The sequence below is a fragment of the Entelurus aequoreus genome, linkage group LG18 (genome assembly GCF_033978785.1).
Source record: "Entelurus aequoreus isolate RoL-2023_Sb linkage group LG18, RoL_Eaeq_v1.1, whole genome shotgun sequence".
Classification (NCBI taxonomy): Eukaryota; Metazoa; Chordata; class Actinopteri; order Syngnathiformes; family Syngnathidae; genus Entelurus; species Entelurus aequoreus.
Genome location: NC_084748.1, coordinates 5,356,511 through 5,376,510, shown reverse-complemented (window position 1 = coordinate 5,376,510; position 20,000 = coordinate 5,356,511). Strand labels below are relative to the sequence as shown.

Sequence of the window (20,000 nt, the reverse complement as noted above, 5' to 3'; positions counted from 1 at the left end):
CCCTCCCCCCATTTCTTTCTTTTATCAATATTCTGGTTCCTACATTATATATCAATATATATCAATACAGTCTGCAAGGGATACAGTCCGTAAGCACACATGATTGTGCGTGCTGCTGCTCCACTAATAGTACTAACCTTTAACAGTTAATTTGACTCATTTTCATTCATTACCAGTTTCTATGTAACTGTTTTTATATTGTTTTACTTTCTTTTTTATTCAAGAAAATGTTTTTAATTTAGTTATCTTATTTTATTATTTTTTTTAAAGAAGTACCTTATCTTCACCATACATGGTTGTCCAAATTAGGCATAATAATATGTTAATTCCACGACTGCATATATCGGTTGATATCGGTATCGGTTGATATCGGTATCGGTAATTAAAGAGTTGGACAATATCGGAATATCGGATATCGGCAAAAAGCCATTATCGGACATCCCTAATATATATATATATATATATATATATATATATATATATATATATAAACATCTACATATAGGACATACATGCATGTCCTAATATTTTTTCATCGATGAAAGAAATGACATATTAACCTCACTATAAACAAGGTAATAATGCCTGTTAAAACTAACAACGATATTATAAATGGTTATGTATTAGGAAGAGTTATTGTTACGAATCGTGTTGTTGTTTTTCTAACGTATCTGATCGTGACGCTCGTGTTCGGTTTGTCCCTTCCGGTTTTTCTACATTCCACTTTTAATTTGAAAGGCAGTCTGACGTCGGCAGGTAACTTCCGCTCCGTCAGGTAAAAGGTAGGCGGTCAGCGTGTCCGCAGTTTACTCGACTGACGGATCTAATGAGGCATGGGGACGGGTGGTGCGTTCACGGCCCTGCTGCTGCTGTGGGTCACCGCGGTGTCCACTCAGCCAGGTCAGTTATTTCTTCTTCTTTGCCTCACGGCGTCTCCGAGACACGCGGACACGCACTTTTTACCTTCTCCGCTCCTTTAGTGGAGCTTCTGCTTCTAAGCCCACTCGACTCTCGCTCCTTTTTGATTGATTGATTGAGACTTGTATTAGTAATTACATATTCCGACCACTAAATGGTAAAACCCCAAGAAGTTGTTCAACTAGTTTAAGTCCACGTTAATCAATTGATGGCACAACTCGTGTCGGAGTTTTGTCACGCTAAGTTCGTCATGATTCAGACGTTCAAGGTACAGACCGCACCTTACAAACACTCATCATGTTCTTTGTGCCCTGACAAGTAGTCTTATTTATATTATTGTTGTCAGTATTATTATATTTTTATTCATGTTATTATTATTATGGATGTTATTAATATTTTAACTATGTTATCTATGTTGTTATTGATGTTATTATTATTGTTATTATGTTCATATTATATTAGTATTAATGTTATGATTACTATGGAGGATGTTATGATTTTTTTTATGATTAATGTTATTAGTATTAATATTTTAACTATGTTATGTTACTATTATGTTTTTATTTTATTATTGTTAGTATTGTTTTTATTATATTAGTATTCATGTTATGATTACTATGGAGGATGTTATGAATTTTTTATGATTAATGTTATAACTATTGTTATATTACTATTATGTTCTTATTGTTGTATATATTATGTTGTTTTTATTGTTATTATTATTTATATTGTTATTATATTCATATTATATTTGTATTAATGTTACGATTATTATGTTATGAATGTTTATTATTAGTGTTGTTATAACTATATTATATTATGTTTTTTATTATTTATATTATATTATTTTATTATTATGGTTAGTATTATTTATATTATTGTGTTTTTATTAATGTTATGTTATGATTATTAATATTATGAATTATTTTATTAATTTCAGTAGTATTAATGTTATAACTATTATACTACTATTATGTTATCATCATTGTTATTTCATTATTGTTAGTATTATTTTTATTATTATAGTATTAATGTTATGATTACTATGGAGGATGTTATGAATTTTTCATGATCAATGTTATTAGTATTAATGTTATAACTATTGTTATATTACTATTATGTTCTTATTGTTGTATATATTATGTTGTTTTTTATTGTTAGTATTATTTATATTATTATATTCATATTATATTTGTATTAATGCTACGATTATTATGATGTTATGAATGTTTATTATTAGTGTTGTTAAAACTATATTATACTATGTTTTTTATTATTTATATTATGTTATTTTATTATTATATTTAGTATTATTTATATTATTGTGTTTTTATTAATGTTATGTTATGATTATTAATATTATGAATTATTTTGTTAATTTCAGTAGTATTAATGTTATGATAATTGTATTATACTACTATTATGTTATTATCATTGTTATTTTATTATTGTTAGTATTATTATTTATATTATATTTTTATTAATGTTATGATTATTATGGATGTTATATTTTATTATTAATGTTATAAATATGTTATGTTACTATTATGTTATTTTATTATTATTGTTAGTTCCATCCTTCCATTTTCTACCGCTTATTCCCTTTTGGGGTCGCTGGAGCCTATCTCAGCTACAATCGGGTATTATTTATATTATTAGTATTGTATTTTTATTAATTTTACGTTATGATTATTATGGTTATTAATGTTATGAATTGTATTATTAATTTAATTAGTATTAATGCTATTATAACTATATTATACTACTATTTTGTTATTATCATTGTTATTTTATTGTTAGTATTACTATTTATATTGTTATTAATGTTGTGTTATGTTTTAATTATTATGGTTATTAATATTATTAATTATTTTGTTATACATTGTATTGGTATTAATGTTAATATAACTATATTATATTACTATTAGGTTGTGGTAAATGTGATATTATTGTATTTTTACGATATGAATATTATGGTTATTAATGTTATGAATTATTGTATTAATTTCATTAGTATTAAAGTTATTATAACTATATTATACTACTATTATGTTATCATTGTTATTTTATTATTGTTAGTGTTACTATTTATATTGTTATTAATTTTGTGTTATGTTTTATTTATGGTTATTATTAATGTTGTGAATTATTTTGTTTGACATTGTATTGGTATTAATGTTACCCCGTGACCCCGAAAGGGACAAGCAGTAGAAAATGGATGGATGGATAATGGTAAAATGACCCTAACATGCTCATTAGGTTCATCTTTGTCTTGTTATTGTGCAAACATATTGCTTTTTTTTTTTAAATACATATATAATATAACTATAATACAATATATAATATAACTATTATATTACTAGTATGTTGTGGTTAATATGATGTTATTGTATTTTTATTAATGTTATGAAATATTTGTATTAGTATTACTATTATTATAACTATATTATATTACCATTTTTTTTTTTTATTATTGTTGGTATAGTATTTGTAATGTTATGATTATATCTTTATGTTGTGTTAGCTATCATGTAATTATTATGGTTAATATTATGAATTATTTTTTATTATAAATTCTTTAACTATTATTGTTATAACTATATTACTATTCTCTTGCTATTTTTATTATTATTGCCCTCATATTAAGGTTGTTATTACTATTAATGCTACATTATTCTTATTAATATTATGGTTTTTTTTAATTACATTTTTATCGATGTTATGTAATAATTATTATGGTTATTATCAATGTTATGAATTATTTGTATTAGTTTTGTTTTATTAGTGTTATTGTAACTATATTATATTACTATTGTTATTTTTATTAATATTGGTATGTTATTACGTTATTATTGCTATCTTTATATTGTTAAGGTTATTTTGACTATGCTATGTTGTAATTCTTATTAATATTATGTCCATCCATCCATCCATTATTATTATCATTGCTGGTTGACAACTGCCACGCTAATCGCCAGCTCACAACAGGTGCGCTAATCGCTAGCTGACAACTGGTGTACTCATCTTTAACTGACAGTTTGCGACTCTAATTGCTAGCCAGTTACTAGAGTGTTCACCACGAGCTGACAATTATCACGCTAATCGCTAACTAACACCTTTAGGTCATTTGCTAGCAGGCAGTTTGTGACTCTAATTGCTAGCAGGTTACCAGAGTGTTAATCACTAGCAGAGAATTATTGCGCTAATCGCTACCTGACAAATGGCGTGCCAATCTTCAGCTGACACCTGGCAGGTTAAATACTAGCTGGCAGTGCTAATAGCCTGCTGACAACGGGTGCGCTAATCGCTAGATAGCTGATAACGGCTGCTGAAAGGTTACTGGAGCGTACACCCGCTACCTGAAAATTAGCTGGCCGCATGCGCTGCTAATGAAAGCTGGCAACTGATGCACTAATTGCTAGCTGACAACTGGTGTGCTCATCTTTAACTGACAGTTTGCGACCCTAATTGCTAGCCAGTTACTAGAGTGTTAACCACAAGCTGACAATTATCGCGCTCATCGCTAACTAACACCTTTATGTCATTTGCTAGCAGGCAGTTTGCGACCCTAATTGCTAGCAGGTTACCAGAGTGTTGATCACTAACAAATAATTATCGCGCTAATCGCTACCTGACAAATGGCGTGCCAATCTTCAGCTGACACCTGGCAGGTTAAATACTAGCTGGCAGTGCTAATAGCCTGCTGACAACGGGTGCGCTAATCGCTAGATAGCTGACAACGGCTGCTAAAAGGTTACTGGAGCGTACACCCGCTACCTGAAAATTAGCTGGCCGCATGCGCCGCTAATGAAAGCTGGCAACTGTTGCACTAATTGCTAGCTGACAACTGCCACGCTAATTGCCAGCTTGCAACAGGTGCGCTAATCGCTAGCTGACAACTGGTGTGCTCATCTTTAACTGACAGTTTGCGACTCTAATTGCTGGCCGGTTACTAGAGTGTTAACCACTAGCTGACAATTATCGCGCTAATCGCTAACTATCACCTTTAGGTCATTTGCTAGCAGGCAGTTTGCGACCCTAATTGCTAGCAAGTTACCAGAGTGTTAATCACTAGCAGGGAATTATCGCGCTAATCGCTACCTGACAAATGGCGTGCCAATCTTCAGCTGACACCTGGCAGGTTAAATACTAGCTGGCAGCTTGCGCCGCTAATGGGAGCCGGCAACTGCTGACAACCGGTGCGCTAATCGCTAGATAGCTTACAACAGCTGCTAGCAGGTTACTGGAGCGTACACCCGCTACCTGAAAATTAGCTGGCCGCATGTGCCGCTACTGAAAGCTGGCAACTGATGCACTAATTGCTAGCTGACAACTGTCACGCTAATCGCCAGCTCACAACAGGCGTGCTAATCGCTAGCTGAAAAGTGGTGTGCTAATCTTTAACTGACAGTTTGCGACCCTGATTGCTAGTAGGTTACTAGAGCGTTAACCACTAGCTGAGAATTATTGCGCTAATCGCTAACTAACAATGAACACATTCATCTTTAGCTGACACCTGGCAGGTTAATTGCTAGCTGGCAACTAGTGCACTAATTGCTAGCAGGTAGCTGGAGCGCTAAAATAAAATGAAATATTTCAAAAATACATTTGAAATACCAAAAAAATTTCAAATAAAGTCTAATCAACCAAGGGTTTCCCGACCACCCTGTAGAAGACCAGCGTTCTAGAACTAGCTGCTGGATGAGACGCTAGTGTGGAAACAGGAGTTGAGAACATTCCCCAAATGAACACTGACGTGCTTCTTGTGCAGTGGCTCCGCCCACCAAGGTGACGGTGGCGTGTGACGACGCGCGGGTCAGCGTGACCTGGGACTACGATCAAGACGAGACGCTATTCCTGGTGGAGGTGGGACACTCGGGCAGGTGAGAACCATCCTTCTAGTGCTGGTCGGGTCTGGTGTCCAACCTGTGTCTTCCGGCAGCGGCGGGCGCCACCTGGAGTACGAGACCACGGCGCACAGGTACGACAACCTGAGCGCCCTGGTGTGGGACTCGCTGGACACCGCCATGGACGTCCACTACGTCACGCTGACTGCAGCGCGGGGGGCGCACCGTTCCCCCAGCGTGTCCGCCACCTTTAGTTTCAACAACGTGAAGATGGTGGACGTGATTTGTGAGTGACCGCTACGTCCCCGCGTGAGACTTAAATCCTGTGCGACCGTCCCGCTGCTTGTCCGCAGGCAAGCTGGACTTCCCTCGAGTGGACGTGAGGACGCACGACTCAAGAACCCTAGTGAGTTTCCGGAATCCGCTTCGCCACCACCCGCAACTGCGGCGGCTCAACTGGAGGGACAACCTATTCTTGGACTTCATTGTGTCTTTAGTCGGCGTGAGGAAACCCTCTTTGGTAAATCTTGGTTGCTGGTCCGTCAAAGTAGCAAAACTGACGAGACGTTTCCTGTCCGCCTCAGGGAGACGTCAAAGGGTCCTGTCAGGCGGATCAGGAGACGTGCAGGGTGGACGTGGACTTCCCGGACGGAGTGGACCAATGTGTCAAGCTGAACGGGACCATAAGCGACAACGCTAGACGACCGATCGAGTTCCGACAGACGGCGCCGGTCTGTCTGCTCCAGCCTGATGGTGAGGGTTTGTGTCAGAATAATTGTATAATTGTTATCACAAAACTTTGTGGTGCCATGAGTTCCCGGCGAGCAGCCAAAAGCTGTCTTTGATCTTACCAATCAAAGGGCTTGTAAAACTCCACTGTGTAGGATGGGAAGCGACATGAAGGTGTCGGTTTCTTTGATCTATTGTAATCATACTTGCCAACCCTCCCGATTTTCCCGGGAGACTCCCGAATTTCAGTGCCCCTCCCGAATATCTCCCGGGGCAACCATTCTCACAAATTTCTCAATATTGGGGGCGTGTCTTAAAGGCAACGCCTTTAGCGTCCTCTCTCACCTGAAAAGGAGACTATTATATATGTCTCCGTTATCCATAGGTTTATCTATAACCCCTTCAACCCCGCCCACATCTCCCGAATTCAGAGGTCTCAAGGTTGGCAAGTATGATTGTAATCCACAGGAAGATTTTGTCTTGACCCGAGATCTACAAAGCGGAGAAAAGCAGGACCTGACCCCCCAAGCAGGGAAGCCCAGACATTCCTCTCCCCAGCTACTTCGTCCAGCTCTTCCCGGGGAATCCGGGAGACATAGTCTTCCCAATGTGTCCTGGGTCTTCCCCGTGGCCTCCTACCGGTCGGACGTGCCCTAAACACCTCCCTAGGGAGGCGTTTGGATGGCATCCTGACCAGATGCCCGAACCACCTCATCTGGCTCCTCTCCATGTGGAGGAGCAGCGGCTTTACCTTGAGCTCCTCCCGGATGGCAGAGCTTCTCACCCTATCTCTAAGGGAGAGCCCCGCCACCCGGCGGAGGAAACTCATTTGGGCCGCTTGTACCCGTGATCTTGTCCTTTCGGTCATAACCCAAAGCTCATGACCATAGGTGAGGATGGGAACGTAGATCGACCGGTAAATTGAGAGCTTTGCCTTCCGGCTCAGCTCCTTCTTCACCACAACGGATCGATACAGCGTCCGCATTACTGAAGACGCCGCACCGACCCGCCTGTCGATCTCACCATCCACTCTTCCCTCACTCGTGAACAAGACTCCGAGGCACTTGAACTCCTCCACTTGGGGGAAGATCTCCTCCCCAACCCGGAGATGGCACTCCACCCTTTTCCGGGCGAGAACCATGGACTCGGACTTGGAGGTGCTGATTCTCATCCCAGTCGCTTCGCACTCGGCTGTGAACCGATCCAGCGAGAGCTGAAGATCCTGGCCAGATGAAGCCATCAGGACCACATCATTTGCAAAAAGCAGAGACCTAATCCTGCAGCCACCAAACCGGATCCCCCCAAGGCCTTGACTGCGCCTAAAAATTCTGTCCATAAAAGTTATGAACAGAATTGATGGCAAAGGGCAGCCTCGGCGGAGTCCAACCCTCACTGGAAACGTGTCCGACTTACTGCCGGCAATGCGGACCAAGCTCTGACACTGATCTGTCTCTGTTTAATTCCTTGCTTCTTGTCTGTTTAATAGATGTCATCAGTGTTTGAACCTGACAGTTTGTTAGCGCTGTCTTGCTAACTGTGGCTAACCGTGTGTGTGTGTCAGGTTTAGAGACGACGACGCTTATTCTCTTCCTGGTGCTTTTCATCGTCCTCCTCACTGTGATCGCCCTCGTCATCTGGCGGGTGAAGGCGTGGACCATGACGGGCGGCAAAGAAGATATTCCAAACAGTCTGGTAGGACATCCGTACGGGGACACGGACACACCTATAAAGACTAACCCCTTTGTTCGTTGACTCGCAGCAACCGGGCCACGTCAAGTCCAAAGGCGAGTGCAACATGGACTTCGACCGCGTGATCGACATCGTCTCGGACGTAGAAAGAGTCAGCTTGATCTCCCGGAGTGACGACGGCTCCTCGGGTAATTCAACCACAACGAACATTTTCATCCCTCCGGAGGAGACGAAGCCGGAACCGGCTGAGCCGGAGCTGGCGCTGGAGCCGGAGCCGGAGGAGGACGAGGAAGAGGACGAGGAAGAGGACGAGGAGGAGACACAGTTCTCTCCGTACAACCAGCCACATGTGGTTGTGGACCTGGGTGACGGAGACACTGCCTTGGGTTACATGGAGTCGTAGCAGGCAGAGGTCCGTGGTGTGGACAGTTGAGAGGGACTCAAAATGGCGTCTGTCACTTGGACGGCTGTGTTCATCGAAGTCTTAAGACCGGGGTGCAGCCCAGGCGCTAGTAGATCATGTTTTAGCACAATCATGTTTTAGCTCTTTTGCTAAATTTGCAGGTTTACACCTCAGCGTCAAGCATTTTGTTGCTTGACTAATGATGCCTGCTAGCATGCTAATGTTAGCATGTTTGCTTTTTGTAGGTCTACAGCTAAGTCTTATTTTGGTACTTTGATGCACGCTAACATGTTAAACATTCATTCAGGTACACACCCCAGAGTAATACATTTTGGTACTTGACGCTAGTTACAGTTACAATTTTAGCATGCTAGATTTTTGTCAGCTAATATAACAGGTATACACCTTAGCATCAAACATTTTGTTGCTTCATGAATGATGCCTGTTAGCATGCTTATGTTAGCATGTTTGCTTTTTGTAGGTCTACAGCTAAGTCTTATTTTGGTACTTTGATGCACGCTAACATGTTAAACATTCATTCAGGTACACACCCCAGAGTAATACATTTTGGTACTTGACGCTAGTTACAGTTACAATTTTAGCATGCTAGATTTTCGTCAGCTAATATAACAGGTATACACCTTAGCATCAAACATTTTGTTGCTTGACTAATGATGCCTGCTAGCATGCTAATGTTAGCATGTTTGCTTTTTGTAGGTCTACAGCTAAGTCTTATTTTGGTACTTTGATGCACGCTAACATGTTAAACATTCATTCAGGTACACACCCCAGAGTAATATATTTTGGTACTTGACGCTAGTTACAGTTACAATTTTAGCATGCTAGATTTTTGTCAGCTAATATAACAGGTGTACACCTCGGCGTCAAACATTTTGTTGCTTGATGAATGATGCCTGTTAGCATGCTAATGTTAGTATCCTTCTTTTTTTAAATTGTTTTTTTATTTTGTAGGTATTCACATCACTCTTATTTTTGGTACTTGATGCATGCTAACATTAGCAGGCTAGCATTTTTAAAAAAAAGTATGTACATACCCCAGAGCAATACATTTTGCTACTTGATGCACGTTACAGTTAGCATTTTAACATGCTAGATTTTTTTATAGCTAATTTAACGAGTATACACCTCAGCGACAAACACGAATGATACCGTTTAGCACGCTAACATTAGCATGTTTACTTTTTTATAGCTAATTTTACAGGTGTACACTTCACTCTTATTTTGGTACTTGATGCATGCTAACATTAGCAGGCTAGCATTTAAAACATTTTTTTAGGTACATACCCCAGAGCAATATATTTTGGTACTTGATGCATGCTAACATTAGCAGGCTAGCATTCAATTTTTTTTTTATAGGTACATACCCCAGAGCAATATATTTTGGTACTTGATGCACATTACAGTTAGCATTTTAATATGCTAGATTTTTTTGTTGTTGCTAATTTAACGAGTATACACAATATACGCTAACATTAGCATGTTTACTTTTTTATAGCTAATTTTACAGGTGTAAACCTCAGTAAATTATAAATAATGTAAATAATTTAATGTATATAGTCTGATGATTAACTTGTGTGATGACTGTATTATGATGATATCTCTATATAATCAACCAATTTAAGTGGACCCCGACTTAAACAAGTTGAAAAACTTATTGGGGTGTTACCATTTAGTGGTCAATTGTACGGAATATGTACTTCACTGTGCAATCTACTAATAAATATGTGCTGTACTGTGCAATCTACTAATACAAGTTTCAATCAATCAAAAGGCTGAGGTCTGGACTCGGTGTGTTTGTGTCGTCAGACATGTTGTTTGTTTCCTGAAGTCACCTCTCCCCGTCCTGGAATGTGCCATGAATGGGCCCAACGCCTCCGTGATGCAACGTTGCCGCGGCAACCGGGCAACCGGAAAAACAGGCAGCATTAGCAGGAGATACGATCGCGTAAAAGTGAATAAAATGAGGGTTTTTATTATGCTGGTGTGCTCAGCAGCCACACCACCACCGCCACGAGTTTCTACAGTTCTTGCCCGTGCGGTCAAAAGTGGTGCAGGTTTTTTTTTGGTTTTTTTTGTACCAGATCTGAGACGTCTTAGGACAGCTTGAGACCTTGGACGTTGTTCCTCAGGTTCAACATCTGCTTCTCCTGGCGCACCTTCTCCTCCTTGAACGCCATCTGGTTGGCCTTCTTCTCCACTCGCCTCTCCTGCGCACACACACACCATGTGACCATAACCATAGAACAGGAAATGGAACCAATTGCAACACTGATTTTATTCTGTCATTTTTTTTGAAACTTTTAACTGTTTTTTGTTTGTAGTCATGAAAATAAAGAAAACTCATTGAATGTGGTGTGTCCAAAAAAATGTGGCATACATTATATATATTAGGGCTGCAACAACTAATCGATTATTAAAATAGTTGCCGATTAATTTAGTCATCGATTCGTTGGGTCTATGCTATGCGCATGCGCAGAGGTTTTTATTTTATTTTATTTATTTTTTAACTAAACCTCTATTTATAAACTGCAACATGTACAAACAGCTGAGAAACAATAATCAAAATAAGTATGGTGCCAGTATGCTGGTTTTTTTTCAATAAAATACTGGATAGGATAGAAATGTAGTTGGTCTCTTTTATCCGATTATTAATTGGTTAATCGAAGTAATAATCGACAGATTAATATCGATTATCAAATTAATCGTTAGTTGCAGCCCTAATATGTGTATATATATATATATATATATATATATATATATATATATATATATATATATATATATATATATATATATATATATATATATATATATATATTAGGGCTGCAACAACTAATCGATTAAATCGATTATTAAAATAGTTGCCGATTAATTTAGTCATCGATTCGTTGGATCTATGCTATGCGCATCCGCAAAGTTTTTTTTTTAATTATTATTATTTTTGTAATAATTTTTTTTTTTTTTAACTAAACCTTTATTTATAAACTGCAACATTTACAAACAGCTGAGAAACAATAATCAAAATAAGTATGGTGCCAGTATGCTGGTTTTTTCAATAAAATACTGGATAGGATAGAAATGTAGTTGGTCTCTTTTATCCGATTATTAATTGGTTAATCGAAGTAATAATCGACAGATTAATATCGATTATCAAATTTATCGATTAGTTGTTGCAGCCCTAATATGTATATATATATATATATATATATATATATATATATATATATATATATATATATATATATATATATATATATATATATATATATATATATATATATATATACATATTAGGGCTGCAACAACTAATCGATAAATTGATTATTAAAATAGTTGCCGATTAATTTAGTCATCGATTCGTTGGATCTATGCTATGCACATCCGCAAAGTTTTTTTTAATTATTTTTGTAATAATTTTTTTTTTTTTTAACTAAACCTTTATTTATAAACTGCAACATTTACAAACAGCTGAGAAACAATAATCAAAATAAGTATGGTGCCAGTATGCTGGTTTTTTCAATAAAATACTGGATAGGATAGAAATGTAGTTGGTCTCTTTTATCCGATTATTAATTGGTTAATCGAAGTAATAATCGACAGATTAATATCGATTATCAAATTAATCGTTAGTTGCAGCCCTAATATATATATATATATATATATATATATATATATATATATATATATATATATATATATATATATATATATATATATATATATATATATACACACACACATATTAGGGCTGCAACAACTAATCGATTAAATCGATTATTAAAATAGTTGCCGATTAATTTAGTCATCGATTCGTTGGATCTATGCTATGCACATCCGCAAAGTTTTTTTTAAATTATTTTTGTAATAATTTTTTATTTTTTTAAACTAAACCTTTATTTATAAACTGCAACATTTACAAACAGCTGAGAAACAATAATCAAAATAAGTATGCTGCCAGTATGCTGGTTTTTTCCAATAAAATACTGGATAGGATAGAATGTAGTTTGTCTCTTTTATCCGATTATTAATCGATTAATCGAAGTAATAATCGACAGATTAATATCGATTATCAAATTAATCGTTAGTTGCAGCCCTAATATATATATATATATACATACATACACACATATATACATACATATACATATATACTAGAGATGTCCGATAATATCGGTCTGCCGATATTATCGGCCGATAAATGCGTTAAAATGTAATATCGGAAATTATCGGTATCGTTTTTTTTATTATCAGTATCGTTTTTTTGTTTTTTTTATTAAATCCACATAAAAAACACAAGATACACTTACAATTAGTGCACCAACCCACCCCATTTACACTCATTCACACAAAAGGGTTGTTTCTTTCTGTTATTAATATTCTGGTTCCTACGTTATATATCAATATATATCAATACAGTCTGCAAGGGATACAGTCCGTAAGCACACATGATTGTGCGTGCTGCTGGTCCACTAATAATACTAACCTTTAACAGTTAATTTTACAAATTTTCATTAATTACTAGTTTCTATGTAACTGTTTTTATATTGTTTTACTGTCTTTTTTATTCAAGAAAATGTTTTTAATTTATTTATCTTATTTTATTTTATTCATTTTTTTAAAAAGTACCTTATCTTCACCATACCTGGTTGTCCAAATTAGGCATAATAATGTGTTAATTCCACGACTGTATATATCGGTTGATATCGGTTGATATCGGGAATTAAAGAGTTGAACAATATCGGCATATCGGATATCGGCAAAAAGCCATTATCGGACATCCCTAATATATACACATACATATATATACAAACCCCGTTTCTATATGAGTTGGGAAATTGTGTTAGATGTAAATATAAACGGAATACAATGATTTGCAAATCATTTTCAACCCATATTCAATTGAATATGCTACAAAGACAACATATTTGATGTTCAAACTGATAAAAACATTTTTTTTTGAAAATAATCATTACCTTTAGAATTTGATGCCAGCAACACGTGACAAAGAAGTTGGGAAAGGTGGCAATAAATACTGATAAAGTTGAGGAATGCTCATCAAACACTTATTTGGAACATCCCACAGGTGTGCAGGCAAATTGGGAACAGGTGGGTGCCATGATTGGGTATAAAAGTAGATTCCATGAAATGCTCAGTCATTCACAAACAAGGATGGGCGAGGGTCACCACTTTGTCAACAAATGCATCAGCAAATTGTTGAACAGTTTAAGAAAAACCTTTCACAACCAGCTATTGCAAGGAATTTAGGGATTTCACCATCTACGGTCCGTAATATCATCAAAGGGTTCAGAGAATCTGGAGAAATCACTGCATGTAAGCAGCTAAGCCCGTGACCTTCCATCCCTCAGGCTGTACTGCATCAACAAGCGACATCCGTGTGTAAAGGATATCACCACATGGGCTCAGGAACACTTCAGAAACCCACTGTCAGTAACTACAGTTGGTCGCTACATCTGTAAGTGCAAGTTAAAACTCTCCTATGCAAGGCGAAAACCATTTATCAACAACACCCAGAAACGCCGTCGGCTTCGCTGGGCCCGAGCTCATCTAAGATGGACTGATGCAAAGTGGAAAAGTGTTCTGTGGTCGGACGAGTCCACATTTCAAATTGTTTTTGGAAACTGTGGACGTCGTGTCCTCCGGACCAAAGAGGAAAAGAACCATCCGGATTGTTCTAGGCGCAAAGTGTAAAAGGCAGCATGTGTGATGGTATGGGGGTGTATTAGTGCCCAAGACATGGGTAACTTACACATCTGTGAAGGCACCATTAATGCTGAAAGGTACACTACCGTTCAAAAGTTTGGGGTCACATTGAAATGTCCTTATTTTTGAAGGAAAAGCACTGTACTTTTCAATGAAGATAACTTTAAACTAGTCTTAACTTTAAAGAAATACACTCTATACATTGCTAATGTGGTAAATGACTATTCTAGCTGCAAATGTCTGGTTTTTGGTGCAATATCTACATAGGTGTATAGAGGCCCATTTTCAGCAACTATCACTCCAGTGTTCTAATGGTACAATGTGTTTGCTCATTGGCTCAGAAGGCTAATTGATTATTAAAAAACCCTTGTGTAATCATGTTCACACATCTGAAAACAGTTTAGCTCGTTACAGAAGCTACAAAACTGACCTTCCTTTGAGCAGATTGAGTTTCTGGAGCATCACATTTGTGGGGTCAATTAAACGCTCAAAATGGCCAGAAAAAGAGAACTTTCATCTGAAACTCGACAGTCTATTCTTGTTCTTAGAAATGAAGGCTATTCCACTAAATTGTTTGGGTGACCCCAAACTTTTGAACGGTAGTGTACATACAGGTTTTGGAGCAACATATGTTGCCACCCAAGCAACGTTACCATGGACGCCCCTGCTTATTTCAGCAAGACAATGCCAAGCCACGTGTTACAACAACGTGGCTTCATAGTAAAAGAGTGCGGGTACTAGACTGGCCTGCCTGTAGTCCAGACCTGTCTCCCATTGAAAATGTGTGAAGCCTAAAATAGCACCTGGGAGACCCCCGGACTGGTGAACAACTTAAGCTGTACATCAAGCAAGAATGGGAAAGAATTCCACCTGAGAAGCTTCAAAAATGTGTCTCCTCAGTTCCCAAACCTTTACTGAGTGTTGTTAAAAGGAAAGGCCATGTAACACAGTGGTGAACATGCCCTTTCCCAACTACTTTGGCACGTGTTGCAGCCAATAAATTCTAAGTTAATTATTATTTGCAAAAAATAAATAAAGTTTATGAGTTTGAACATCAAATATGTTGTCTTTGTAGTGCATTCAACTGAATATGGGTTGAAAAGGATTTGCAAATCATTGTATTCCGTTTATATTTACATCTAACACCATTTCCCAACTCATATGGAAACGGGGTTTGTACATGGAACCTATTATATTCATTCACATTGCTTCACTATACAAACGTTTAAATGGAGGTTCCACTGTATTTGTCACCTTGCGCTCTTCCTTGATGGCCTGCTTCCGGGCTTTTCTCTCGTCCGTGCTCTCGTCTTTGAGGCGGGGCTGAGTGGAGACCCGGGGCAGGTCCGAGTCGTTGATCCGGCTCATGCGCTCCACCTGCTTGGCGCTGGGCTCTCTGGCGGGGAGGACGTCCAGGGGGACGCCCGTCCTGGCGGACACTCGGATGGGCTTCACCTGCGGAGCAGCGAGGGACACGCTCACGTCCAATCGGATGCCGGACCTCCCGTCGGGCGGCTGGGTTACCTTCGGGGGAAGCTGGATGACTTTGGGTCTGTTGTAGATGTTGGAGTAGGTGCCTGCGGGAGAGCACAGGTAGATAATGTGCACATAGAACTTGATCAAACCTTTTCGAACTAAATATCACGAGTACGTATGATTCCTGCTGATATCGTTTTGGAAGTGAAAATGTAGTATCAGTAAATTGCGAGTAATTACAGTAAGTATGTCACTGCTTAGATGATGATGATAAAGTCAACAACACCCCAACATAAACGGAATTTTTTTTTTTTTTTTAGAGAAATTCCCCTTCTGGATCTCACTTTAATTTTGTCGACCATAAATACTTTTTTCTTTAGTAAAAATAAAAATAAAAACGGTGAGTGGCGTTTGAACGGGCCCTCGCGCAACTCAGGGTTCACGCGAGTCGATGCCCTAAACCACGACCAAAAATTTCAGGAATGCTAACATACTAACGTTAGCATGGTAGCAGCTAGCACGCTAACAGCTAGCATGTGTCAAGTACCAAGTTACGCGACTAAGGCATCTGGCTGAAAAATGCAACTCTAATTAGGAATGTGGGAAAAAATCGATCCGAATTCAAATCGCCATCCTCACGTTGTACGATTCAGTATCGATTCTCATTTTTCAATAATCTGTTTTTTTTATTTTTTGGATTAATCAATCCAACAAAACAATACACAGCAATACCATAACAATGCAATCCAATTCCAAAAGCAAACCCGACCCAGCAACACTCAGAAGTGCAATAAACAGAGCAATTGAGAGGAGACACAAACACCACACAGAACAAACCAAAAGTAGTGAAACAAAAATGAATATTATCAACAACAGTATCAATATTAGTTACAATTTCAACATAGCAGTGATTAAAAATCCCTCATTGACATTATCATTAGACATTTATAAATTAAAATAAAAATGAACAATAGTGTCACAGTGGCTTACACTTGCATCGCATCTCATAAGCTTGACAACACACTGTGTCCAATATTTTCACAAAGATAAAATAAGTCATATTTTTGGTTAATTTAATAGTTAAAACAAATTTACATTATTGCAATCAGTTGATAAAACATTGTCCTTTACAATTATAAAAGCTTTTTACAAAAATCTACTACTCTGCTTGCATGTCAGCAGACTGGGGTAGATCCTGCTGAAATCTATGTATTCAATGAATAGACAATCCTTTTCAATCGGAAAAATACCGTTTTTGAATCGAGAATCGTGTTGAAACGAAAAAATAGATTTATAATCGAATCGTGACCCCAAGAATCGATATTGAATCGAATCGTAGGACACCCAAAGATTCGCTGCCCTAACTCTTATGCTTAAGGGCCGTTGCTATAGTTGTTATCAATTGTGCTGAAATTGTATTTTTCTTTTGTCTGTGCAAAGCTGGCAATCCAAAAGATTGCAAGCCAGTCTCGTATCAGTGTTTCTTTCCAGAATCGGCCTGCTGACTGCCAAGGCCGAACATCGAGTACCGTGACGCAGACAGAGCAGAGACAAGGCGATATCACGACTATCAGCACATTTGCATTTTTGTATACCGTATTTTTCGGACTATAAGTCGCAGTTTTTTTTCATAGTTTGGCCGGGGGTGCGACTTATACTCAGGAGCGACTTATGTGTGAAATGATTAACACATTAGCGTAAAATATCAAAATAATATTATTGATCTCATCCACATAAGAGACTAGACGTATAAGATTTCATGGGATTTAGCGATTAGGAGTGACAGATTGTTTGGTAAACGTATAGCATGTTCTATATGTTATAGTTATTTGAATGACTCTTACCATAATATGTTACGTTAACATACCAGGCACCTTCTCAGTTGGTTATTTATGCCTCATATAACTTACACTTATTCAGCCTGTTGTTCACTATTCTTGATTTATTTGAAATTGCCTTTCAAATGTCTATTCTTGGTGTTGGCTTTTATCAAATACATTTCCCCAAAAAATGCGACTTATACTCCGGTGCGCCCGGAGCGACTTATACTCCGAAAAATACGGTACATAATTAGAATAATCATGTATATATTATCACACAACTCTTATGCTTAAGGGCCGTTGCTACAGTTATTATCAATTGTGCTGAAATTTTATTTTTCTTTTGTCTGTGCAAAGCTGGCAATCCAAAAGATTGCAAGCCAGTCTCGTATCAGTGTTTCTTTCCAGAATCGGCCTGCTGACTGCCAAGGCCGAACATCGAGTACCGTGACGCAGACAGAGCAGAGACAAGGCGATATCACCACTGTCAGTACATTTGCATTTTTGTATAATCATATATTGTGTGTAACTGGAGCTGTGGAGATTACCCCCTTCCCTCATGATGTAACCTCCCAAATAAATAGAGGAAGCACGTGGGCTGGACTTTTAGAGCCTAGTTTGGATCTGGAACTCGAGTACAGCCCAAAAAACGTGTCTCCTCAATTGAGCCAAATTGAACTCTGTCTCTGCATGATTCCTTGCCGCTCGTCTGTTTAAAGGCCTACTGAAATGATTTTTTTTTATTTAAACGGGAATAGCAGATCCATTCTATGTGTCATACTTGATCATTTCGCGATATTGCCATATTTTTGCTGAAAGGATTTAGTAGAGAAAATCGACGATAAAGTTCGCAACTTTTGCTCGCTGATAAAAAAAAGCCTTGCCTGTACCGGAAGTAGCGTGACGTCACAGGAGCTAGTATTCCTCACAATTCCCCATTGTTTACAATGGAGCGAGAGAGATTCGGACCAAGAAAGTGACGATTACCCCATTAATTAGAGCGAGGATGAAAGATTCGTAGATGAGGAACGTTACAGTGAAGGACTTGAGAGGCAGTGATGGACGTATCTTTTTTCGCTCTGACCGTAACTTAGGTACAAGCTGGCTCATTGGATTCCACACTCTCTCCTTTTTCTATTGTGGATCACGGATTTGTATTGTAAACCACCTCGGATACTATATCCTCTTGAAAATGAGAGTCGAGCACGCGAAATGGACATTTAAAGTGACTTTTATCTCCAAGACAATACATCGGTGACACACTTAGCTACTGAGCTAACGTGATAGCATCGTTCTCAAATGAAGATAGAAACAAAATAAATAAACCCGACTGGAAGGATAGACAGAAGACCAACAATACTATTAAACCATGTACATGTAACTACACGGTTAAAAATTCTCAGCCTGGTAAGGCTTAACAATGCTGTTGCTAACGACGCTAAGGCTAATTTAGCAACTTAGCAACCGGACCTCACAGAACTATGATAAAACATTAGCGCTCCACCTACGCCAGCCAGCCCTCATCTTCCCATCAACAGCCGTGCTCACCTGCGTTCCAGCGATCAACGGCGCGACGAAGGACTTCATCCGTGGGTTTGGCGGCAAGCATCGGCTAGGTGTCTGCTATAAGGGTAAGTAGTCCTTGTTGTGTTGCTGTAAGTATTGTACTTAGCCGCTAAGACACCGATCCATCCCACCTACAAAGTTCTTCTTTGCAGCCTCCATTGTTCATTAAACAAATTGCAAAAGATTCACCAACACAGATGTCCAGAATACTGTGGAATTTTGTCGAAGAAAACAAGAGGTTTTTCTATCGGGTCCGATGGGGTCCAACCACTTCCGTTGATTTTGTGACGTCACGCGCATAAATCATATCCAAAGGAGTTTTTCAACCGGAAGTGTGGCGGGAATTTTAAAATTGCACTTTATAAGTTAACCCGGCCGTATTGGCATGTGTTGCAATGTTAAGATTCCATCATTGATATATAAACTATCAGACTGCGTGGTTGGTAGTAGTGGCTTTCAGTAGGCCTTTAATAGAGGTCATCAGTGTTTGAACCTGACAACTGTGGAGTGGAAGGAGACGCCGGTGTACTCACTGATGATGGTCTCGCAGTCCCACTTGTCTTCTGGCGCCGAGATGACCAAGGTCTCCATCTCCTCCTCGTCATCGCCCTCCTCCTGCAGGACAGGAAGTTCTTTGGGGCCCAAGTCGTCGGGCCTCAAATAGCTGCAGCAGAGAGAAGGTCAGAGAGACGCGGCGTCTCCGCAGGACTTCTTGACTCACTCTTTGGCTTTCTGGACAAAGTAGTCCTTGAGGACTTCCTCCAGGCGAGCGCTGTCCGGCTGGATGAATCCTTCCAGCTCGGCGTTGTC

General features: G+C 38.4%; 2 protein-coding genes across 4 annotated transcripts in view; one reads left to right on the top strand and one right to left on the bottom strand.

Annotated features, from left to right (window-relative positions):
• The first annotated feature begins 747 nt into the window (after positions 1-747).
• ifngr1 (interferon gamma receptor 1) lies at positions 748-8,712 on the top strand. Of its 2 annotated transcripts, none has more exons than XM_062026011.1 (7): positions 748-900; positions 5,690-5,801; positions 5,861-6,051; positions 6,119-6,267; positions 6,350-6,518; positions 8,056-8,186; positions 8,254-8,712. In XM_062026011.1, the coding sequence occupies exons 1-7, from the start codon at positions 834-836 to the stop codon at positions 8,584-8,586; spliced, it is 1,152 nt and encodes a 383-aa protein (XP_061881995.1). In that variant the 5' UTR covers positions 748-833; the 3' UTR covers positions 8,587-8,712. The 2 variants fall into 2 exon arrangements, with proteins under 2 accessions (XP_061881995.1, XP_061881994.1); XM_062026010.1 differs by having other exon boundaries at positions 6,119-6,285.
• A 1,850-nt stretch (positions 8,713-10,562) lies between these two features.
• The window catches only part of ltv1 (LTV1 ribosome biogenesis factor), a 23,031-nt gene continuing 13,593 nt past the window's right edge, over positions 10,563-20,000 (bottom strand). For both annotated transcript variants that reach the window (XM_062026009.1, XM_062026008.1), the window contains 5 exons: positions 19,912-20,000; positions 19,724-19,854; positions 15,853-15,905; positions 15,583-15,783; positions 10,563-10,814 (listed from right to left, as the gene is read on the bottom strand). The exon at positions 19,912-20,000 is cut by the window's right edge and continues 39 nt beyond it. In XM_062026009.1, coding sequence (XP_061881993.1) covers positions 10,701-10,814; positions 15,583-15,783; positions 15,853-15,905; positions 19,724-19,854; positions 19,912-20,000 — 588 coding nt within the window. In that variant the 3' untranslated portion in view covers positions 10,563-10,700. The remainder of the gene's footprint in view (positions 10,815-15,582; positions 15,784-15,852; positions 15,906-19,723; positions 19,855-19,911) is intronic.